The 25449-nt window shown below is 39.4% G+C and overlaps 1 protein-coding gene across 1 annotated transcript in view; it reads left to right on the forward strand.

The window, feature by feature from the left end:
- UMAD1 (UBAP1-MVB12-associated (UMA) domain containing 1) overlaps positions 1-25449 on the forward strand; it is a 217107-nt gene that overhangs the window by 1642 nt on the left and 190016 nt on the right. Inside the window, exon 2 of the mRNA XM_057304178.1 lies at positions 25340-25430. Within this exon, the coding sequence (XP_057160161.1) occupies positions 25349-25430 (82 nt within the window). The 5' untranslated portion in view covers positions 25340-25348. The remainder of the gene's footprint in view (positions 1-25339; positions 25431-25449) is intronic.

The raw sequence follows: 25449 nt of genomic DNA on the forward strand, positions 1-25449 counted from the left end.
GGGCCTTACATTCAGTCTAAGAAATGCAAGTTAGCCCGTTAGTAGTTTGCACTTCCTCAGTTTAATCCTCCTCTCTGGAGGAGCCACAAATAAACACTATCTTGAAATTTTTGTTAAGCATCCTAAGCTTTTCTATATGGTTTTATCACACATATAGTTATTCGCCCATGGTATGTTTAATTTTGCCCGGTTTTGACCTTTATGTAAACGGAATCATACCATATGTATTCCCTGACTTGTTTCTTTTGCTTGTTTTTGAGATTAATCCATGTTGCCATACGTGGGTGGAGTTCATTCTTTTCACTCAGCTATTTGCTGTGTTATTGACTGACATTTTGATTGTTTACAGATCTTTTCTATGTGTAGGGCTGCTGTGAATGTTCCTGTACCTGTTAGTTAGCTCACTTGTGCAAAGATATATCATAGAATTACTGGAATATAGGGTGTGCATCTTCTGCTTGACTAGTAAAACCAAATACAGTTGACCTTTGAACAACACAGGTTTGAACTGCATGGGTCCACTTCTATGTAGATTTTTTCATTAAATATAGTACAGCACTGTAGATGTATTTTCTCATGACTTTCTTAATATTTTCTTTTTTCTGGCTTATGTATTGTAAGAATACAGCATTTAATATGTATAACATACAAAATACAAGTTAATCAATTGTTTATGGCTTCTGGTAAGGCTTTCCGTTAATAGTGAATTATTAGTAGTAAAGTTTTGGGGGGAGTGAAGAATTATATTCGGATTTTCGATCATGGGGGCTGGGCAGGTGCACACCCCAACCCCCATATTGTTCGAAGGTCAACAGTACTGTCTTGAAGTAGTTGTACAAATTGGTTATTTTATCAGAGGTATAGGAGAATTTAAGTTGATCCACATTTTTGGCAACTCTTTTTTTTTTTTTTTAAAGATTTTATTTATTTATTTGACAGAGAGAGAGACAGCCAGCGAGAGAGGGAACACAAGCAGGGGGAGTGGGAGAGGAAGAAGCAGGCTTCCAGCAGAGGAGTCTGATGTGGGGCTTGATCCCAGAATGCTGGGATCACGCCCTGAGCCGAAGGCAGATGCTTAACGACTGCGCCACCCAGGCGCCCCAATTTTTGGCAACTCTTATTAAAGTTTTTTTTACCCCAATCTGATGGATGTAAAATGGTTTCATGTTGTGGTCTTAATTTGCTTTCCCTGATTACTGAAAGATTGAACAACTTCTCAAATATTTATTGGCCAGGTGTGTTTACCATTTTTTTGTTGAGTTTTTTTTTTCTGTCTTTTTTCCTTTCTTTCATTGGAAGGAGCTAGTTTAATATGATTAAAATGTTTTTCCCTTTTGTGTGATATAGTTGAAAAGGTCAATTAAAAAATCTATAAGAATTTTTTCTTAAAACAAGCTCTTAAAGACATTATATATTTAAAATAATAGTTTTGCCTTTCATATTTAAAAATACTCCATCATTTAGAATTGAGTTTATATGCATGTTGTTAGGTAGGTATCCAGTTTCTTTTGTTTTCATTTTAGTTGCCCCAGCATCATTTATTGACTACATCATCATTCGCAACTAACCTTTGGCATCACCTAGGTTTTCGTATACGTGTGAGTCTGTTCCTGGGCTCCAGGTCTGTTCCATTGGTCTATTTGTCTGTCCCTGCACCAGGACCACTCTCTTCAGTACTGTGGCCTTATGATAATTTTTGATGTCTGAGGCACAAGGTTTTCTCTTGCTGTGTTCTTCAGGAGTGACTTCGTTATTCTTGCCTCATTGTGATTGTCTATAAATTTAGCTCAATGAGTTCCATGAAAAACCTTGTCGAGATTTGATCACAATTGCATTGAGTTTTTGGGTTGATTTCAGCAGTAACATCTTAACTACTCTTACTCTTTTTGACCTATTTTGGTCTTATTAATATCCTTCCAAAAAGTTTCATAATTTTCTATACAAAAGTTTTGACTTTTAAATTAGATTTATTCCTAGCTATCTTGTTGTTGCTAGTATAAACTGTATCTTTTTTAAGTTAAAGATTTTTTTTTTAAAGATTTTTATTTATTTGACAGAGATAGAGACAGCCAGCGAGAGAGGGAACACAAGCAGGGGGAGTGGGAGAGGAAGAAGCAGGCTCATAGCGGAGGAGCCTGATGTGGGGCTGGATCCCATAACGCCGGGATCACGCCCTGAGCCGAAGGCAGACTCTTAACCACTGTGCCACCCAGGCGCCCCGAAGTTAAAGATTTTTAACTAATTGTTTCTGGTACACAGAAGTGCATTTGACCTTTTTTCTGGCCATCCTGTTAAACTTCTTTCTAGTCATTTTCTGTCAGATTCTTTTAGGTTTTCTAGTCATGTGAATAATTATAGATTTGTTTCTTAACCATTCTTACATATTTTGTTATTATTATTATTATTGTTCTTTTGCCTTTGCCCAGTTTAGAGCTTACAGTACCATTTGAATAGAAATAGTGTTTCAGTTAAGATGGCATTTGACTGCATAAGTAAAAGTATCTTAAATACACAAAGTCTTAGTTTCACATGTTAAAGAAGTCCAGAGGCATGCAACTCAGCATGCAGCTGTGTGGTAGTGTCTCCGAGACATCAGGGACCCAGGTTCTGTCTTTCTCTTCTTTGATTCTCAGTATCTGGCTCCTTCCTTAAGATCACCTCATAGGCCAGGATAGGTGCTGAGCACCAGCCAGCAAGTCTCCATTCCAGGCAGCAGAGAAGTAGGCAGGCAAAAGGGACTCATCTCCCTTTAAGGAGCCTTTCTGGAAGTCCCTCACAACTTGAAGTTCTACTTATTAGGTTAAAGACTTTACCTTCTCTTCCTACTTTGATAAAAGTTTTAATTGAGTGGTTATGGATATTTGATCAAAGGCATTTTTTGCCTTAATTGAGATGATTGAAATGAATATATTTTCCAGTGTTGACCAACACAAGTTGGTTATATTATCTTTTATTATATATTCCTAGATTTGGCTTGCTGTTGTTTTGTTTAGGATTTTTGCATCCATGTTTATGAGTGAGGTTAGCTTGTAATTTTTCTTTCTTATATAGTCCTTGTCAGATTCTGGTATTTGTAGGGATATACTGGCCTCATGAAATGAGTTGCGGAGTTTCCTCTCTTCTCCAGGGTTTTGTGTGAAGCTGGAATTATCTGTTCATTGACTGAATTCATGAGTAAAACACTCCGGGTCTACACCTCTTGCTTTAGGCATATCCCACAAGTTTTCGTAAGTAGATGGTCGTCATCAAGTTCTAAATATTTTCTAGTTTCCAGCATTATTTCTTTTTTGACTCATGGGTTGTTTTTGTTTCCAAATGTTGAGGTTTTATTTATTAAATTTTGTTGTGTTGTTAATTTCTAACATAATTGCATTATAATCAGATGGTATGTTCTATCTGATACTAATTCTTTGAACATATATGAGATTTGCTTTAAGGCTTATCAAATACATGTTTTGTAAATGTTTCTTGTATGCTTAGAAAAAAAAATGTATTTTCCAGTTGTTGGATCAAGCTTGTTAATTGCAGTATTCAACTATTTCGTCTTTCATCTGATTAATGTTTCAGTAGTTGAGATAATTGTGTTAGGTATCTTACAGATATTAGCATTGGCAGTTTCTCCTTGATTCTGATGACTCGTGCTATGTATTTTTAAAGATTTATTATTCAACACATACAAGAGAAGGTTTGTGAAGTAAAATGATGACGTGAAGTAGTGAGTATCTTAAATCATGCTTTTCAGATTGACGTTCATTTTGTCAGCCACTGCTGTAGACATGACTTCCCATTAGAATTTGTTTGTTGTATCTTTTTTCCATCCTGTGCTTCACCGAGGGGAGACATGACACAGGGGCAGCATGGATGCTCATTTCTTTCCCTGGTGGCCTGTCAGAGAGCTGACTAGGCAGGTCTCAGCCGCAGGGCAGAACAGGCTGACGGCAGCCTGTGGGCTCCAGCGGTTCCCTTCTTCACAAGGCACTGCCTCAACCAGGAGGCGCACGCTGCGGCTGAAGTGCCCAAGGGTGTGGGGCTGAAGTCCTCTCTACGGGAGCGCTGGTGTTTGGCAGATCACGAGTGTGTTGCCTTTTCTCTGTTTGTTATATTTTCTCCAGTTAACCTTATTTGATATTCATACTGTGTGGTGCTTGTATTTGGGTCTGTGTTGGCCTGATACCTTTCAACTTTCCTGTGTCCTCCTGTTTTAGGTGTGTCCCTTGTCAACAGCACATTTGGCTGGAGGGTTAGTTTTCCTTTTGTCCATTTACATTGATTGTGGCTGCTGATATTTTTGGATTCATTTCTATAGTCATTTTGTTCTGCTTTTTTTTGTTGTCTGTTTTTTCTCCTCCCTTGTCTTCTTTTGAATTCATTTTTTAATTTTTTTCCTTAATTGCATTTTATTCCTTTGTATTAGTTTAAATGTTGTGCATTGTTTTTACAATTTTTGTGGTCATCCTTTAACGTGTATTAAAGTTTAAAGTTACTTTACTCTGTGTCAAGACAAGAACCTATATCTGCATTTACCTTTTTCCCATTAAAAAAAACCCAAACATTTATTTATTTATTTTTAGAGAGAAAGCAAGAGCAGGGGGAGGGACAGAGGGAGATGGATAGAGAAACCCAAGCAGCCTCCATGCTGAGTGTGGAGCCCCTCTCGGGGCTCGACTTCATGACCCTGAGATCATGACCTGAGCTGAAATCAAGAGTTGGACGCTTTAAGGGACCTGAGCCACCCAGGCGCCCCTCCCTATTTTAATGCTGCTGTCTAGAATTTTAGTTCTGTCTTGATTTCTTGTAACTCCACAAATTTGGCATTATTATTACTTTATGTAGTTATTATTTGCTTGGAATTATTCACATATTTGTCACTTTCTTAAAATTTATTTTTACATTTCAGCTTTTTGCTGGTATTTTTTCTCCTCTTTTTGAGGTGTTTTTAGTGAGAATCTTTGGTAATATACTCCATTGGTTCATGTTTTTCTGAATATGTTTATTTCATTCTTGATCTCAAAAGATAGGTTTATCTCTATAGAGTACTAAATGGACAGTTACTTTGTTTCAAAATTACTTTGGTATTATTTTACTCTTTTACTTTGGTATTATTTTACTCTATTTTTGTTGAAACTGTGATTATGTTGTAAGCTGTCATGTCTCCTTTATCTGCTTGATCCTCAGTTTGTCTTTGGTGTTCTGCAGTTTTCCTGTGTAATGTATCCTGATGTGGGTTTCTCCCATTTAGTTTGCTGGCCGATATGTTGTGCTTTGTGAATCTGATAATTCTTGTGTTATTGGCACTGGGATATTTTCAGCCATCATCCCTTTGAACACTGCCTCTCTCCTATAATCTAACTCCTTCTGGAACTCCGATTAAAAGTAAGAAGGATATTCTCATGTGCTGTTGACCTCTTTTATAATTCATTGGTTTTGATTCTTTATGTTGAATTCTGGATAATTTCTTTCATAGCTTCCAGTTTACTAATTCTTTATGCAGTTGTGACTCATTTGCTCTATCTAATTTCAATACTATTTTTTATTTATTTGTTTCTAGAAGTCTTGTTTGGTTCTTTTTACAAATCTTAGTAGTTGTTATTGGTATTCTTTTGTCATAGTTTCAGGTTTCCCGTTATTTTTTTCAAATATTACAGAATATAAAGTAAATTTGTTTATAATCTAATTTTGATACAGTCTTCATGGGTCTCATTTTATAGTTTTTTTTTTTTTAATTCTGTTGACTTCTCTTTGCTGTGGCTTGTTTCTTCATTTTTATTGTAATTTTTGATTATGAATTCATGTTTCTTGGAAGTTTTTGGTGATTTCTTTGAGATTTAGTTTGTGTGTTTCTTCACAGTGTTCTACTTCCCTAGGTGTATTTTATTAAAAAAAAAAAAAATAAAACCTCTTGAAATTAAGATGTCTGCTGAATGGAATGCATCACATAATAGGGGATCACACCCATCCATAGAGGAGCAGGTTACAATGAAGAATTTTCTGGCCCCAAATGTTAAGAGTGAAGAGCTTGAGAAACCCTGGTTTAACATAATGGAAGATTTTACCCTCCTTTTTTTTTCCCCCACATTTTTATATCCGTTCTAGTTACTTAACATGAAATGCAGTATTGGTTTCTGGAGTAGAATTCAGTGGGTCATCACTTACATACGGCACCCAGTGCTCATCATAACAGGTGCTGTCCTTGCTATGATGAGCATCACCCACCCATGACGATATCCATCACCCATCTAGCCCATCCCCCATCCACCTCCCTCCGTCAACCCTCAGTTTGTTCTCTACCCTTAAGAGCTCTTTTGGTTTGTTTCCCTTTCTTTTTTTTTTTTCCCTCCTCCCATATGTTCAACTGTTTGGTTTCTTAAATTCCACAGACCAGTGAAATCATACGGTATTTGTTTTTCTCCAACTGACTTAGTTTGCTAGCATAATATACTTTAGCTCCATCCATGTCATTGCAAATGGCAAGATTTCATTCTTTTTGATGGCTAAGTAATATTCCTGTGTGTGTGTGTGTGTGTGTGTGTGTGTGTGTGTAACATCTTCGTTATCCATTCATCAGTCAGTGGACATTTGGGCTCTTTCTGTAGTTTGGCTATAGCTATGAACATCAGGGTGCATGTGTCCCTTTGAATCTGTATTTTTGTATTCTTGGGTAAATACCTAGTAGTGCAATTGCTGGATCATGGGGTAGTTCTATTTTTAAATTTCGGAGGCACCTCCGTACTGTTCTCCAGAGTGGCTGTACCAATTTGCATTCCCACCAACAGTGTAAGAGAGCTCCCCTTTTTCCACATCCTTGCCAACACCTCTCGTTTCTTGTGTTGTTAATTTTAGCCATCCTGACAGGTATGAGATGGTATCTCATTATGATTTTGATTTGTATTTCCCTGATGCTGACTGATGTTGAGCATCTTTTCATGTGTCTTTTAGCCATCTGGATGTCTTTTTTGGAAAAGTGTCTATTCATGTTTTCTGCCTATTTCTTAACTCGATTATTTGTTTTTGGGGGGTTGAGTTTGATAAGTTCTTTGTAGATTTTGGATACTAACCCTATCAGATATGTCTTTTGCACGTATCTTCTCCCATTGAAGTCTGCCTTTTAGTTTTGTTGATTGTTTCCTTCCCTGTGCAGAAGGCTTTTATCTTGATAAAGTCCCGATAGTTCATTTTTGCTTTTGTTTCCCCTGCCTCTGGTGATGTGTCTCGTAAGAAGTTGCTGTGGCCGAGGTCAAAGAGGTTTCTGCCCATGTTCTCCTCTAGGATTTTGATAGTTTCCTATCTCACATTTAGGTCTTTCATCCATTTTGAATTTATTTTTGTGTATGGTGTAAGAAAGTGGTTCAGTTTCATTCTTCTGCATGTGCTGTCCCGTTTTCCCAACACCATTTGTTGAAGAGACTGTCTTTTTTCCATTGAATATTCTTTCCTGCTTTGTTGAAGATTAGTTGACCATATAGTTGTGGGTCCATTTCTGGGTTTTCTGTTCTGTTCCATTGATCTATGTGTCTATTTTTATATACTTTTTTTAAAAAAATTTATTTATTTCTTTGAGAGAACGAGTGAGAGAGCACAAGCAAGGGGAGTGGCCTCCCCACTGAGCAGGGAACCTGATGTGGGGCTCGATCCCAGGACCCTGGGATCATGACCTGAGTTGAAGGCAGATGTTTAACCAACTGAGCCACCCAGGCACCCCATCTGTGTGTCTGTTTTTGTGCCAGTACCATAATGTCTTGATGACTGCAGCTTTGTAATACAGCTTAAAGTCCAGAATCGTGATACACCCAGGTTTGTTTTTCTTTTTCAGGGTTGCTTTGGCTATTCAGGGTCTTTTATGGTTCCATATAAATTTTAGGATTTGTTCTAGCTCCAAGAAAAATGCTGTGGTAGAGATTGCATTAAATGTGTAAATTGCTTTGGGTATTACAGACATTTTAACAACATTTGTTTTTCTAATCCAGGAACATGGAATGTTTTTCCATTTCTTTGTGTCCTCTTCAACTTCTTTCACAAGTGTTCTAACAGTTTTCAGCATACAGATCTTTTACATGTTTGGTTAGGTTTATTCCTAGGTATCTTATGGTTTTTGGTGCAATTGTAAATGGGATCAGTACCTTGATTTAATTTTCTGTTGTTTTATTATTGGTGTATAGAAATGCAACAAATTTCTGTATATTGATTTTATATCCTGCAACTTTGCTGAATTCATGTATTAGTTCTAGCAATTTTTTGGTGGAGTATTTTGGGTTTTCTACATAGAGTATCATGTTGTCTGTGAATAGTGAAAGTCTGACTTCTTCCTTGCTGATTTGGGTGCCTTTTATTTCTTTTTGTTGTCTGATTGCTGAGGCTAAGACATCTAGTATTTTGTTAAATAGTAATGGTGAGAGTGGACATCCCTGTCTTGTTCCCAACTGTAGAGAAAAAGCTCTTAGTTTTTCCCATTGAGGATGATATTAGCTGTGGGTCTTTTGTATATGGCCTTTATGATGTTGAGGTATGTTCCCTCTATCCCTACTTTGTTGAGGGTTTTTATCAAGAATGGATGCTGTTCTGTCATATGTTTTTTCTGCATCTATTGAGAGGATCGTATGGTTCTTAATCCTTTCTTTTATTAGTGTGGTGTATCACAGTGATTGATTTGTGAATATTGAACCACACTTGCAGCCCAGGAATACTTCCCACTTGATCATGGTGAGTAATTCTTTTAATGTATTGTTGGCTTCGATTTGGTAGTATCTTGTTAAGAATTTTTGCATCCATGTTCATCAGGGATATTGGCCTATAATTATCCTTTTTAATGGGGTCTTTCTCTATTTTTGGAATCAAGGTAATGCTGGCCTTGTAGAAGGAGTTTGGAAGTTTTCCTTCCATTTCTGTTTTTTAGAACAATTTGAGAAGAATAGGTATTAACTCTTCTTTAAATGGTAGAATTCCCCTGGGAAGTCATCTTGCCCTAGACTTTTGTTTATTGGGAGATTTTTAAATTACTGATTCAATTTCCTTGCTAGTTATAAGTCTGTTTAAATTTTCTTTTTCTTCCTGTTTCAGCTTTGGTGCTTTGTATGTCTCTAGGAATTTGTCCATTTCTTCGAAATTGCCCAATTTGTTGGCATATAATTTTTCATATTATTCTCTTCTAATTGTTTGTATTTCTGTGGTGTTTGTTGTGATCTCTCCTCTTTTATTTGTGATTTTCTTTATTTGGGTCCTTTCTCTTTTCTTTTGGTTAAGTCTGGTTAGGGGTTTATCAAGTTTATTGATCTTTGAAAGAACCAGCTTTTGATTTCATTAATCTGTTCTACTGGGGTTTTTGTTTGTTTGTTTCTGTAGCGTTTATTTGTGCTCTAATCTTATTTCCCTTGTTCTGCTGGCTTTAGGCTTTATTTGCTGTTACTTTTCTAGCTCTATTAGGTGTAAGGTTAGGTTGTGTATTGAGACTTTTCTTGCTTTTTGAGGAAGGCCTGTATTGCGGTATACTTCCGTCTGAAGACTGTCTTTGCTGCATCCCAAAGGTTTTGGACTGTCATGTTTTCAGTTTCATTTGCTTCCATGTACTTTTTAATTTCTTCTTTAATTTCCTGGTTATCCCATTCATTCTTTAGTAGGATGTTTTTAACTTCCTAGTATTTGTGGTCTTTACAAATTATTTCTTCTGGTTGACTTCAAGTTTCCTAGTGTTGTGGTCTGAAAATATGCATGGTATGATCTCAATCTTTCTGTACTTTTTGAGGGCTGATTAGTGACCCAGTGTGTGATCTATTCTAGGAGTGTTCCATGTGCACTCAAAAAGAATGTATATTCTGCTGCTTTAGGATGAAATGTTCTGAATGTATCTGGTCCAGTGTGTTATTCAAAGCCATTGTTTCCTTGTTGGTTTTCTGCTTAAATGATCTGTGCATGACTGAAAGTGGGGTGTTAAAATCCCCTACTCTTATTGTATTATTATCAATGAGTTTTTTTTATGTTTGTTATTAATTGTTTCATGTATTTGGGTGCTCCCAAGTCGGGGCCATAAATATTTATAATTGCTAGATCTTTTGGATGATATAATGCCCTCCTTCATCTCTCAGAGTCCTGGGATCGAGCCCTGCATCGGGCTCCCAGCTCCACTGGGAGTCTGCTTCTTCCTCTCCCACTCCCCCTGCTTGTGTTCCCTCTCTCACTGACTGTCTCTTTCTCTGTCAAATAAATAAATAAAATCTTAAAAAAAAAAAAAAAAAGATTCTCTCCCTCTTATTTGCCCCTCCTCGTGTGTGTGTATGTGTGTGTGTGTCTCAGAAAATAAACAAATAAATAAAAATTTAAATAAATAAAATCTAGTTGTCTGATATAAGTATGGCTACTCTGGCTTTCTTTTGATGTCCATTAGCATGATAGATGGTTTTCCGTTTCCTCACTTTCAATCTGGAGGTGTTTTTAGGTGTAAAATGAGTCTCTTGTAGGTAACATATAGATGGGTTTTGTTTTTTTAATCCATTCTGATATCCTATGTCTTTTGATTGGAGCATTTAGTCCATTTACATTCAGAGTGATTATTGAAAGTTACAAATTTATTGCTGTCGTGTTACCTGTAAGGTTAGTTTTTCTGCTGGTGCTCTCTGTTCCTTTCTCATCTTTGTTGCTTTTGGTCTTCTTTTCTCCACTCAGAGAGTCTCCTTTAATAGTTCTTGCAGGGCTGGTTTAGTGGTCATAAATGCCTTTAGTTTTTGTTTGTCTGGGAAAATCTTTATCTCTACTTCTGTGAATGACAGCCTTGCTAGATAAAGTATTTTTGGCTGGGTATTTTTCCCATTCAGCTCGTCGAATATATCCTGCCACTATCTTCTGGTCTGTCAAGTTTCTATGGACAAATCTGCTGCGAACCTGATCTGTCTTACCTTGTACATTAAGAAGTCTTTCTCCTTGCTGCTTTCAGGATTCTTTCCTCATCTGTGTATCTGTAAAATTTGACTATTATATGTCTTGGTGATTGCCGGCTTTTGTTGAATTTGATGGGAGTTCTCTTTGCTTCTTAGATTTCAATGTCTGTTTCCTTCCCCAGATTAGAGAAGTTTTCAACTATAATTTGCTCAAACCCTCTGCCCCTTTTTCTCTCTCTTCATCTTCTGGGACTCCTTATGATATGGATGTTATTATGCTTTAAGGAGTCACTGAGTTCCCTAAGTCTATATTCACGATCCGATACTTTTCTTTCTCTCTTCTTTTCAGCTTCATTATTTTCCATAATTTTATCTTCTGTATCACTGATTCTTTCTTCCGCTTCGTCCATTTCCATTGTCATGGCATCTGTTTGGGTTTACGTCTGCACTGTAGCATTTTTAATTTTGGCCTGACTACATTTTTAGTTCTTTTCATCTCTGCAGTAAGGGATTCTCTGGTGTCTTCTATGCTTTTTTTTATGCCCAGCTAGTGTCCTTATGATTGTTGTTTTAAATTCTAGTTCAGACATTTTACTTAGATCTGTATTGATTAAATCCCTTGCTGTGACTTTTTTTCCTGTTCTTTCTTTTGGGGTGAGTGCCTCCATCTTATCATTTTGTCCAGTAAAAAAAGAAAAAAGGAATCTAGATCCTAGGTATGTTTTGGTCTGCTTGTTAAAAGCAGCTAGATCCAAAAAATATTTAAAAAATAAATTTAAATAAATTTTAAAAATAAAAAGTAAAAAATACATAAGTAAATAAAATTAAATTTAAAAAAATTTAATTAAAAATAATAATAAAAAAATAAAAAGGAAGGTAGATCTATTTACCTTAGAGCTGCAGCTTTGCAGCACTCTGATCTGTAGATGTGGTGCCTGCGAGGGGTTTGTGCTGGTCTTCTGAAGGAGGGGCCAGTTTCTCTGATTCTCAGGTGGACTTGCTCTAGTGGAGATGCGTCTGCAAGGCACAAGGGGGGGGGCTTGGTGCAAGCAGCTTCTGTCTCCACTAGGTGGTGCAGTTTTGCTCTCTGAAGTTTTTCAGCACTGATGGGCGGGGTAGAAATAGCGTTGCCCTGCTCTCTCCTCCTGGGATGGGGAGCTGGCACCTGACACCTTCAAGAAACCCTCACAGAAGAGCACACAATCACCTCTTCTGTGTCCCGGCTCTGTTAGAACCCTGTCTTCACCCTGCCTGCCTCTGAGCTGTCTGCCTGCCAGCTGGCACGGCACTCCTGTGTTTAATCTCAGGCACAGGCTGGGTTCCAAAACTCCAAATTTTAGAGATCCCCGTAGGTTGGATCCGCGCTGATCCCCTGGGTGAGGGTCTGGCTGACTTGCAGCCCGCTGCAGATTTGTCCCAGAAATCAGAGGTACAACCACACAGTGGTTTGGAGTTCATGGCAAAGCATAGCAGAAAGCCTACCAAGACTCGCTGCCTTCAGCCAGTGCCCATGTTCCTATGTTAACCAGTAGGGCAGCTCAATGGAATCCTCTGGGTTTCTTGCCCCTGGAGAGGTCACAGCACCCCCTCTCCCAAATGTACTCCGAGCAGGGGAACTGCCTCTCCACATGCGACCCAGGGGATCCTCAGACCTTGCCACCCACTCCTGAGTCTGTGCCCTCCTTCCCCACTGGAACACTGCTAAGACCCAGGCATGACCCTGGTGATGTTACCAACCTCTGAAATTTCACACTCTGTGTTTCCCTGTTTATAAAAACTTGTGATGGTCTGCTCTTTTCCTTTTCCTGGTCAGTGGTTTTGCCCATTCCCACTCTCTCTCTCTTTCCTTCTCTCTCACTCCTCTCTCTGCAATCAGGGCTCCCTCCGCATTGCAGCAACTGCATCTCTTCTCTCCCCCAAATCAACTCTGCAGTTCCTATGTTTCGCTATGTGGCGGTTTTTTATTTGTTTGTTTTTCAGCTCTGGTTGTGCATTTTTACTCTCTCAGTCCTCTTGGATGTTCAGAATGATTTGATATTTATCTAGCTGTGTTCCAGGGAGGAGGCAAGCATAGGGTCTCCCTACTCCTCTGCCATCTTAAGAGATTTTGCCTTCCTAAATTAGTAGAATCAGGGGAGACATTAATATTATGCTGTTCTGTTCGTTCTTTTGTTCTTTCTTTCTCTCTCTCTCTTTTTCTTTATTCCTTCCTTTCCTTCTTTCTTCTTTTCTTTTCTTTTCTTTTCTTTTCTTTTCTTTTCTTTCTTTCCAATGAATAAGGGACAGGAGAGGGAAAAGCAGCCAGTTCTTCTCACTGCTAGGATACTAGTCTTGATTCTGAAAATAATAGGGTAGCTAATTAAAAGGAAAACAAACCAACAAAAATCCCCAAATCCAACAACAACAACAGCACTAAAACTACACAAAACCTCCCTGATAATTCTAACAGAGACTTCGGGGATCATATTTGTTTACAAAGTAATGGAGGAGAATAAAATTGCATGAGGTCCATTTTACTGTTAGTGAGATCATCTGTATGCAGTGATATAGAAAGGATATGGAAGAATGAAGGTTCTGTTCTAAAACTTTCTTGGACCACCTTGTGACTTTTCAAGATGACTTTGTCATATGCTTGAAAAGCAGTTCTGCTAGAGAAAACCCCAGAAAATTAGTAATTTCAGATTATGTAATGCTTCCAAGATAGCAGGATTTTAGTATTATAGTGACAGCTAATGATTGCAAACAGCTCCTGGTGGTATGCATCTTACTTGCTAATGAGTAGCTGGCAGTGGAGATTATCAGATGAAGCCTCTGTGCTGCTCCCCATGGCAAGTAAAGCCAACTGTTAAAAGTCACCAAGTTGTGGTGATAAACTAGAAACACCCCCCAACCCAGCTCAAGAAAAAAAACGCTACAAAATGAAGAAAAAAAATTCCAGCTTGGCCCCTGTGTGAAATCTTCACTGTGAAGTTCTCTGGAGCTCCTTTGCACTCTTCCAGAATCCTGTCTTGCCTGGTGCTATATAATTATGAATTTGTAGCTTAAGATCTTCCAATTTTCTAAGTATTTTAGATACTCTGTTTCGGCTAAAAAAATCATACCTGTTTAACTTATCAGCTTGCTAAAAGCAACTATTTCCCCATGTTAGGGAAATGAGTTTTATTAAATCATATCACTTCAATTTTTAATGGCTGTTAGATATGCACATGATGTGACTTTCCAGTTAGGTGACAAGTGAAAAGGTTAAAAGTATTACATTAAAGGACAAGCTCTCTTCAAAGTGAGGTTGCCCTCTCTACTTTGTATTCATCTGGGTATCTTGTAAAAACTGTGCTGGAGTGTTTAGGGATAGCTCTGAGCTGCTCCAGACCAGCGAAAATGAAATGGAAATACTAGTTCAAGGAGAAAAAAGAGCAATGTAAAATTTCCTACTGTTAGAAAAGAACTAGTTCATGTATTTTTAAAATGGTTGATGGTGGATATTAAAATGCTCTGGTGTTTAGATTCCATTAGAGAAGTTTAAAAGAATGTTATAACAGTTTATTTCAACATTTGAATATTTATAATATGCTAGAAACTACATCTTTTATAATTTTCAGTGGAAAGTTTTAGATGTTACCTTAAAAAATGCAAGGGGATGCATAATGTCTTACAGCCCTTCTAGGGGTTATGTGAGCACTACAGTATGATTAGTGGCTTTGAAACTTTTGGCCTGCAACCCAAACTAAGAGATACATTTCGTATCATGACCTAGCACCCAACGCAAAAGTTCAGAAGTTCATAAATCATTATTTACCACTTATGATACTCTCTGATATCTTTTTGCTTTCTTTCCCTTTCTTTTCTTCTTCTTCTTCTTTTTTTTTCTTTTCTCTTATTTCATTCTATTTAAAAATGTGGTCATGACCCACTAAATTGAGTTTACTTCTGCTAAGGTGTTGGGACCTGCAGTTTGAAAAACAGCTATAGATACAAGATTCAGTTCTTTGTTTTTTGTTTGTCTGTTTCCTGAGTGTTTGGGGGGTGGGGAGAGGGGCTGGTCTGAGCATAAAATCGGAGAGGTGGAAATAACATTTATGTTAATGCTTCAGTTCAGTTAATTGGCTTTCAAACTTCCTGGGAGCTTGTCTGTGACATCAGTTTAAAGGTCTTTCCTTGCTCCGCACTTGCTTATCCTCTCAGATATCCATACTTTTCCCCATTACGCCAGTATCACAAACCTTCAAAAATGATAAAAACCTATCTGGGATGGCAAAACAGAGGAATACCTTTGGATGATCCTAATTGGTAGTCCGAAGTGAATGGATAAATTATAAAAGGGGTTAAAGTCATCTCTCTCATACAAATGTAAAACCTGTCACAGACTACTGAACTCATTAAGGAGGGAACTTGTAAGATATTATAGCTGGTTCAAAAGAGAACTCAAAAGTATCACCACACATTTATAGTCAAAGAAGGGAATGTTGAATTAATAAATGGATGCAAAACTGGTCACTATCCCACAGAGCAAAACTGGTCACTGTCACACGGAGCAGTAATTAATGCATTCTACTGGATACATTTCTGTGGATAGGAATTATTGGCACGACTATCCATTTTCTGCAAGTTACCTCCTACAGGGTGGTGATATAACCTAGTCAAAGATAAACAAAAGTTGCCATAACCCAGATGGATAAGCTAGCCAGAAGATCCACTAAATTCCAAAGCCCTTCACAATTTTTCTTTATGCTGACTAGATTTAAGCTATTACGCACGATCCTGGCCTAGGTTTAACATTCAGCACGTGAAGGCCACATCCAGTTTGTGGAGGGTTTATTCAGTCTCTGGACTATCTTCTGAATATTTTCAGTTTGTTGCTATCATCTAAAAACTAGATTTTTTCCAAAATAATTCACTTTCCGCTTTGTCTTGAAAAATCAGAGTTGGTGACACAAGGCCCACATTTCTTCACAAAACTATGATTGGAAACATCAAAGGTCCCTTCTGTTTTTCTTTTTTTTTAATAGAAAATAGAAAAAAACGCAAATACTACAGAAGAACTGTACAGTGAATATAAACTGGTCATGCATCCTGGTAACAACAGCTATTAGGTTTGGTGTCTATTTTTCCATATTTTTGTTTTCTAAGTGTAAACATGCTTATCCCCCCCCACCCCTTCACACACAAAATAGAAATTACTTTTATAATTAGAAAGCCCGCTAGGCTTTTTTTTTTTTTAAGAAATACATTAGGAAAACTACAAAAAGAATGAAATAGTATAAGACAAATACAGTAAAAAGACATACTGTAAAGAATATACAAAAAAGATGTTAAAACAGATGATTAAAGAATTATAAGTAAATTATATCAGCTAAAATGATTTATTAAAAAAATGTTTGAGGAGAAATAAATCACTTTAGCTGCAAGGTTGTCTAAGAGGACTAAACCAGCAGGAGCAGCTGTAGGGAGCCCTGGGCTCGTAGTCCCACTCACAGGCCTTAAAATGGGCCCTTCAGACTGATGCAGCCTTAGATGTTCAGGCCAAGTTCCACCGAGCTTTCTAGATGTTTTGGGATCATCTTCCTGGGGGAGACAGTAGCTAACCACAGCTTCGGCCTGGTCCTGTTTGTGTTTGTTGTCGTTGCTGTTTTTATCGTTGTTTTTAGCTTGGCCATAACAGCGAGTGCAAATCTGAGGCCAGGCTTTCCCAGCTCAAAACCTTCAAAAGCTCTTTCACTGGTTTCGGAATCAAGCCCTCACAAGCCTTGTTTTGGTGAAGGGCTCCTCCTTGCGGCTCCCTGGGTATCTGTCTCTCTTCCTTCCTCCCTTTCTCGAAGTGCCTGTGGGAGACCGGCCGCACTGGCCTTCACTCCTTCTGTCTCACAGGAGCTGGCTTCACGCATACTTAGCTGCCTGGCATTTGACTTCACCACCCCTGGGTTATGCTGAAGAGGTCGTTTGTTTCTGCAGTCTTGAAACGTGAAACACTATAGTCGAGTTAACGTTTAAGCCCTGATAAGACAGTCAAGTATGTTTTTGAAAATATGGAAGAGAAGGGAGTGTACACATCACTTTGGTAGTAATTAAGGGGATGCATTTTCATAGTATAACGTGAGATCTTAGAGATCATGACCTCAGTCCCTGAACTTTTACATTTTCCGTTTGAAATACCGCTGATGTTCACAGTTTCAGCTACCGCTTAGGTGCTAACAACTCCCTTTCTCTGGGGCACTAGGTCCTATTTTTCTAACTGCATTGTACATATTTACATTTTGTCGAGTCGCGTTTCTCTTATATTTAGCTTGTTAGAAATGGAATTCATTATATTTCCTCTCTGAAAATGAACTTCCCTTTCCTACTTTTCTTATTCATAATCTCACTTTCTTCAGTCCCTCAGGCTTGAACTCCCAGTCGCCTTGTAGTAATTCCCTTCCATCTGCATTTTGTAGAGCTAGAGTCACTAGGTCCTGCTCCATATTTCTGCACATCCCTTCTTTTTCGTTCCAACGTCTCCCATCCTAATCCAGTCCAATCCAGTTTTTGCTACAACTCTCTAACGTCTTGACTCCGGGCTCTCAATCAGCCTCTTCAGCCTCTTCTTTTAAACTTAATCTTTCTGAAACACGACTTTCCTCAAGATCCTGCAGTAACATTAAACAGATGCTGATCTGTTACTGTGGATGTTTTAACATATTCTTGACTCTCCAGCCCTTTCGGTAATTTGTCTCCACCTTTCTTTTGCAGTCTTAATTTCTGCTGCTTATGTGAATGCCTCTGTTGAGGTTAATCCCTTTGCTGTCCTCTAAACGCGCTGTGCTCTTTGTTCATCGTGACCCTTCTTAGAGGAGACGCCCCCCTCCTCCTTGCTTTGTGTCTGTACCCTACCCAGCAGATAACGTTGAGCTCAAGGCTACCTATTTGTGAAGTCCAACAGGGCTCTTCTGATTCTCACTGATCCTTCTGGAATCCTTCTGGAGCAAATATGAAGGGGAAAAAATGTGTATGTGTGTATACATACAAGTATCTCCTGCTTTTGGAAAGTTCACATTATACTACTTGGCTCTTACAAAAGACTAACCTTAGTACCTGTTATCGCTAAATCTGAAGAGGATTTTCCACTTTTATGAAAAAAGATGAAAAGTAAAAATAGGGCTCAGCGTTCGTTTGCAGCAAGCTATTATAGAGGCAGTGTGCGTCCTAAACAGGGAGAGTGACCCTGCCAAGCCCCTTCCCTGGGAACCACACTCAGTAGCTGAGCTTGAAACCTCCGTAACTCTCCGCTGTGTCCCCGAGCATCTCTGCTTTCTGTGGATTTATTTTGTGTATCCCTCAGCAAGATGTGTCCTCTAAGGTGCCTAAAAAGCTGACGAGAAGTTATTTTGGGGGTCTGGGAATGTTCAGAAATTTTTCAATACAAAGTAATGGTAATTGCCTTTTCATTTTATGCCATTTTGGCATATGAAAAGCTTTTATAGAAACACTCTATGTTCGGATAGCAGGGGAAACTTGTATGTTATTCTTATTACAGTTAAGTGGCTGCTGTTGATCACTGATAGGAACTGCAGTGTATTTACATTTTACATTATCTAGTAGGCTGTTGATATGAAAGAAGATAATCAAATTGCGAAAACCAGGTTGCTTTAATCCTTTTGTCATGGGTAATATTAATAGGTAAGCCTTAGAATAATAGGGAAAGATAAATATATTACTTGCCCTACTCTTTGCCCTTTCAGAGCAATAGGATCTGCCCTGTCTAGCGATCAAGTTACAAGCCCTTTTATATGCAGTTTCTGTATACCATTAAAAGTGAAGACACTGTCCTTTTATTTTTCAGTTTTGTGTGAATGCACAGAGAAAAGAAGCATTTTGTCTTTTACACAAAGACTGTATCTGTAACACACACACAGGGATTTAAGAGATTTGAGACAATTTTCCGAATCATTGTAAACTAAACATTTATATGACATCTAGGATATTGTGCTAATAATGAAATTTTTAAATAGTTTTATTGAGCTATTATCGACATAAAATAAATTGCACATATTGAAAGTGTATCGTTTGATGAGTTTTGAGATATATTATGCCCCTGAAACCATCCCCACAATCACTATAATGAACATATTCATCAGCCCCAAAGTTTCCTTGTGCTTCTTTGTAATCCCTCCTTCCTCTACCCCCCTGCTTCCCCATTCCCCAGACAACCACTGATCTGCTTTCTGTCATTATACATTAGTTTGCATTTTCTAGAAGTTCGTATAAATGGAATCATACAGTGTGAATTCTTTTTTGTCTGGCTTCTTTCACTTAGTTTAATTCTGTTGAGATTTGTGCATGTTGTAGCATATCTTAGGATTTCATTCCATGTTACTGCTAAATAGTATTATGCATATGCCACAGTGTATCCATTTATCTGGTTTTGGACATTTGGGTTGTTTCCAGTGTGGGGCTATTACTAAAAAAGCTGGATGACATTTGTGTACAAGTGTGGACATACGTGCTCTCAGTTCTCTTAGGTAAATACCTAGAAGGAGAAGGTCTGGGTCATATGGTAGATGTATGTTTATATTTTCAGGAAGCTGCCAAACTGTTACTCATAGTGGTTGTACTGTGTTACACGCACACTGCAGTACACAAGAGTTCCAGTTGTTCCACGTTTCTGCCAACACTTAGCACGGCAAGCCTTTTAAATTTTAAATATTTTAATCGGTATATAGTGGTATTTTGCTGAGATTTTAATTTGCATTTGCCTGTTCATATCTTTTGCCCAGTTTTTGTTGAGTTGTTTTCTCATTATTGAGTTTTAAGAGTTCTTTATATTTTCTAGATATGTGTTCTTTTTTTTTTAAGATTTCATTTATTTATTTTTGAGAGAGCATGAGCAGGGGTGAGGGGCAGAGGGGGAGAGAGGAGAGAGAAACAGAATCCAGGCTGAGCAGGGAACCCAATATGGGACTTCATCCCAGGATCCTGGGATCATGAGCTGAGCCAAAGGCAGATGCTTAAGCAACTGAGCCACCCAGGTGCCCCTAGATATGTGTTCTTTAACAGATATGTAATTTGCAAGTATTTTCTCCCAGCCTGTGGCTGGGGCAGGTGAATTCTTCATCCCCCATCTATATTGAGGTAGCTCGAGGATTCCCATGTTTGAGAATTAGGAGATGTTCATTCTGGGTTGGGTCCTAGCTCAGCGAGGCAGGAGTGTTGCTGCTGGCTAATAATGAATTTTTAAGAATAAATGTTGGCATTTTTCTTGTTTGTAAGTGTAAAAATCACTTATTTTAGACAATATTTAAAATACTGAAAAGTGCAAATAAAGAAATGAGACTGGAATATCTTGGGAACACCAAGCAGAAGCCCAACTTTCAAGGCCGCGTCCATCCCAAGTGTGAGTGCTTAGCGCTTACTGTATACTAGGCTTGGGGCAGCAGGATATTATTGGCTTCCTCCACTTTAGGGATGGGGCTCTTAAATTACTCTTATTTTGGCTAAGGATTGCCTCAGAAATACGGTGGGCCGAGGCTGCAGTTGTTCCTCCTGGATGTAGGTTGGGTGCTGTATCCGCCATACGTGGTCGGTGTCTGGCCTGAGCACTTAATAAATGTTTATAAAGTAAAAATACAAAGTAAATGAAGTTCTTGAACATAGACGTTGTGGAATTAGTAAATGTCTTCAGAACCTAGAGCTGGGCAAGACTTGGGGAAGAAGGGGGTGATAAAGACAGAATTGGAATTAATCAAATGTATGTGACTAATACTGGCAAACATTACAGTAAAGTCCAAAACAAATGTCCTAAGTGTTAAGGGCTCCTTGTCTGTGGTGCTTTGTTGATGAAAAGCTTTCAGTTTGGTTGCAAAAGGATTTGATTTAAAATTCTAGCTCTGCTGTTTAGCAGCCACTTAAGTATTGGACCAATACTTAATCTACTTCACTTTGATTCTTTCACTTACGCATTATGAATACTTAGGCGTACCTGGCGAGGTGACTATGAGATTATAGGAGATAGGGTAGTACATACGGCGATTTAGGCAATCTGGTATAATGACTGACACTGTAGGAGCCCTGTAAATGTTAGGAGGGTTTTAGTTACTCACCTCTCCTTTCTTGTTTCTAGTCTTCGGCAGGACAACTCTCTGGCTGCTGGAGTGGGGACCTACCCACACAGCTCTCTGACTGCAGGAGCGGTTCATAGAGGGGAGAGCTTAGAATGGTACTGCCAGCCTCACCAGGATACATTTTTACACTGCTGTGTGTGTTTTTCAGTGGTAGGAAAAAAATCTCGTGGGAGAAAGATAATGGATTATACATTATAGTGTCCAGGACATAGTCTTTTTGTGCATGGAGTGATTTCTGTAAAGATGTATGGGTAGACTGACTTTCAGTACCTTGTGGAATGACTCATTAGTGTCAGAAGTTGTATTGGTTATACAAGGAAATCCCAAGACTTGTAAAATTGGAACCTTATTTTCATGGAAAAACATCTTGAAAAAGGAGTGAGGGTTGGTGGTCAGATTGGTGGAGTGATGGGCATGAGGGTAACTGGTACTTCTGTAACAATTTTAGAGTTGTTTCAGATGGATATTTGTAGTGAGCTATTCTTTGCCGCCATTCTGAGTTCTTTCATTCTGTCTTGACTTCTTTTCTCTTACTCCCAATCTGTTTCTTCCATGTCTGGAAGTTTTTTGACTTATGGAACGCAAGTTATCCCTCCTTTTCTAGTGTTCATAATGTTCTAAAGAAAGGGACTATAATATTATTCATTGCCAATCAGTCATACTAGCAAACTGATGCAGCCTGTGTATAGTTTAAATTTGATGTTTTAGGTCATGAAAAATGTAAATGCTTCACTTAATTACTTTAGTTATAAATTCTGTACAAAACAATTGAATTAAAAGGAGAAACCAAGAGTCAAGATGCTTAACTGATCGAGCCACCCAGGTGCCCCTTAGTCTGGCTTTTATAACAACCTATTTAAACTTTTGGGGCTTGAGACTGACTTACCAGAACCACTTTTATAATTTCCTTGTTCGTTCCATTTCTGTTTTGTGGCCAGACATGAAAAAGTATTGGAGGGGAGCCTGGGTGGCTCAGTCAGTTAAGCGTCTGCCTTCGGCTCAGGTCATGATCCCAGGGTCCTGGGATCGAGCCCTGTGTCAGGCTCCCTGCTCAGCGGGGAGCCCGCATCTCCCTCTCCCTGCAGCTCCCCTGCTTGTGCTCTCTCTCTCTCTGACAAATAAATAAATAAAACCTTAAAAAAAAAGTATTGGACATTTGAATCCTTCTATTAGAAGGCTTTTCTTCGTATGTTAGAACAGGAACCTCTTTTTAAAGGGCTTGTCTTTCTCTGTGTTCACAAAGCTCCTTGATGTAGCACCCGAAAGGCACATGACACGATGAACTAAGCAAGCCACATGACTACGTCTACCTCCAAAGAGGGAAGAAAACTGCAGTCCTACGTCTCCATAAGGCAGAGAGCCAGTGAATCTGATGATTCCATGGTTCTCATTTGTCCTCATTACATACACAGTTCTCATTGTAGGCAAAATAACTCACCCCTCCCCAAGGGCAATAACCTAAACTGCCCCATTCACTCCCAGTATCTCTCCGTCAGGTTCAAGTGTGCCATCTCTTGGTCTAGAGACTTTGTGAATTAAAATGACCCACCTCCCTGTCCCCTCCCACTCTGGTGGAACCGGGGAACATATTGCCCAGACTCTCATTCAGAAAGGGGAGGGTTGGGAGATATACAATAGTCACGGAGTGGTAGCAATTCGGAAATAGAACTGAGCAGGCTTTTGGGGGGCCCCCACCTTGGGGATGTTTATTAATTATGCCCAGATTCTGCTTCCTGGAAGAGGCCCCCAGTCTTTTTTCTCCATGCCCCTTGGCTCTGCCCTCTTGGAGTTTCTTCCTTTTCTAGTAACTTCTTTGGCTGTCACTGAAGTGGGCACTGGAGAATAGGCTCTCTTTGGGGTCTGAGCAGTTTTCTCTGGCAACTTGCTGTCTCTATGGTTGTTCTAAATACCCACTTGTCAGAGTCCTTTAAAAAAAAAGATTTATTTATTTCAGAACAGGGGGAGAGGGAAAGAGAGAGAGAATCTTAAGCAGACTCCGCACTGAGTGAGAGCCCAGTGCAGGGCTCAATCCCATGACCCTGAGGTCATGACCCAAGCCTAAATTAAGAGCCGGCCGCTTAACCTACTGAGCCACCTGGGCTCCCTGGTCTTCCTTTAATCCAGACTGAAAGCGGTCATTTTGGCCATACAGCTCTCAAACATTTTGTTGGCTCCTTAGCCATTTGATTCCAATCAGCTTCATGTGGCAATAGCCAGACCTACAATTTTTGCTAGACATCTCTCAGATTTGCTACATTCCTCACCGCTTTTACCCCGCAGGTGCTGTCTCCCTTCTTCTTCTTCTTCTTCTCCTCCCCCTCCTCCCCCTCCTCCTCCTCCTCCTCCTCCTCCTCCTCCTCCTCCTCCTCCTTTTAAATTTATTTATGTGACAGACAGCCAGCGAGAGAGGGAACACAAGCAGGGGAGTGGGAGAGGAAGAAGCAGGCTCCCAGTGGAGGAGCCCGATGTGGGGCTCGATCCCAGAACGCCGGGATCACGCCCTGAGCCGAAGGCAGACGCTTAACGACTGTGCTACCCAGGCACCCTCCCTCCTTCTTTATTTGAGGGTAACTTTTCTCAGGCTTCAGCTGAAGACCTACGCTCTTCGTCTGTTTTCCTGAACCGTTTTATCCCTAGTGAAGGAACTGACTACATGCCACATTGATCCATGCTGAGGTTTCAGTATCAGGTGTAACGGTTGTATTCTTTTTTTTTTTTTTTTAAGATTTATTTATTTATTTATTCGACAGAGAGAGACAGCCAGTGAGAGAGGGAACACAAGCAGGGGGAGTGGGAGAGGAAGAATTAGGCTCATAGAGGAAGAGCCTGATGTGGGGCTCGATCCCATAACGCCGGGATCACACCCTGAGCCGAAGGCAGACGCTTAACCGCTGTGCCACCCAGGCGCCCCGTAACGGTTGTATTCTTGATTTGATGCTTACCGGAGGTCAGCTGTTGTTCCTTCAAAGGCTTTCCCCATCTTAATTCCAACTGCTTGGGGTTGAGAAGTTAGTTGCGTTTTCCAGTCTTTGAAGTCTTTGACTCTGAGCTCTATTTTCGTACATTCCTGCCCGTGGGCCAGCCAGTTCTCTTCTGATGCGTTTCCTTCTCGCACGCGCTTCTCTTCATCTTACTCAGTTACTCTTTGCATCTCACTCTTTGTCTTGTCATCTTTTGCATTTGCTTTTGCATCTAATCTCATTTTTCACCAGTTCCGTATGGGCCATGCCTCCTTGTACTCTGCCGAGGTTGCCAAACTATTTCTAGACCTTTCTTTTGGACCCATCACTATATCCTGTAAGCATTTTCTTTGAGGATTTCAGAGGCTGTTCCTTTTCCTTTCCTGAGCTATTTTCTTGATTACATGCCTTGTGTTATTCTTCTCCAGTTGTTATTCCCTTAAAAGTAAAATTGGCCTGATATGTTTTCTATCAACAAATAAGCTCCGTTACCGTCCACTTGGGTCCACAGCTCAGGGCAGGTCGACCTCCACAAACCCCAGTGCAGTTCTCTGTTTCCAGAAGGCTCTTGCTCAGATAAAATCTTTATTTACTCTCCCTGCTGGATTTTCTGGTGTGGGTGGAGTATATGAAAACTAAAATCTGGAGCACTTGCTGCCACCAGGACTTAACGTTGCTTTGCTTACAGGGGCTGTCCTCACATTGTGACGTGTCTTCCCAGGTTCCCCCCAGCCTCCTTCCCAGTTGCTTTCTAGGAGTTGCTGTCCTCCCCGAATGTACAAATATGGGAGGAGAAAGAGGAAAGTGGTGTGTGTGTGTGTGTGTGTGTGTGTGTGTGTGTGTGTGTGTTGAGGCTCACAATCTTACCAACACAAAGATCTGCGTTGATGGGAATTTAAAGTTGGTTGCAGTGGATACAGTCAGCCCTTGAGTGTCGGAATCAGGTCACCAACTGTGGAGGGTATTAGAAGTGCCTGCCTTTCTTTTTCAGGGGGCCTCAGTTCTATAATGCTTAGGTGGTTATGGCATGACAAGAAACCTGGACAAGTTTTTGTTTTGTTTTGTTCTGTTTTTCCTTTCCTCAGTCCAGTGTCCGATTTACAGAAAGCGAGATCCTTCCAGTTTCTGGGATTGTCTGTTGATTTTAGTTTTATATGTATAATTTCTTGGGTTATTTCCTGCCTGTTCAGAAATTGATAGAGATTGCACGGTTCAGGGCACACATGGTTTTGAACTGGAAGTCTGTGCCCCTTAATTTCTGGGTTTGTCTTTTGACACCTGGAAAGGGCTTATGTTCTTAAGTTTGGTAATAGAATTCCTAAAAGTAATTATTGTGGTATCTCTATGTTTGGCTTTTTACTAAAACGGGTAAGACTTTTACATTTTCATCTGAACTTGACATCATATAGTGTTTCTGTTTCAGACAGCAGCAATGTTTCCCTTCTTCAGAAAATCTCCGGAATCTAAAAAGCCCTCCGCACCAGAGACAGAAGCAGATGGATTTGTCCTTTTAGGTGAGTCTTTTTAAGAAAC

The sequence above is a fragment of the Ursus arctos genome, unplaced genomic scaffold (genome assembly GCF_023065955.2).
Source record: "Ursus arctos isolate Adak ecotype North America unplaced genomic scaffold, UrsArc2.0 scaffold_3, whole genome shotgun sequence".
Taxonomy (NCBI): domain Eukaryota; kingdom Metazoa; phylum Chordata; class Mammalia; order Carnivora; family Ursidae; genus Ursus; species Ursus arctos.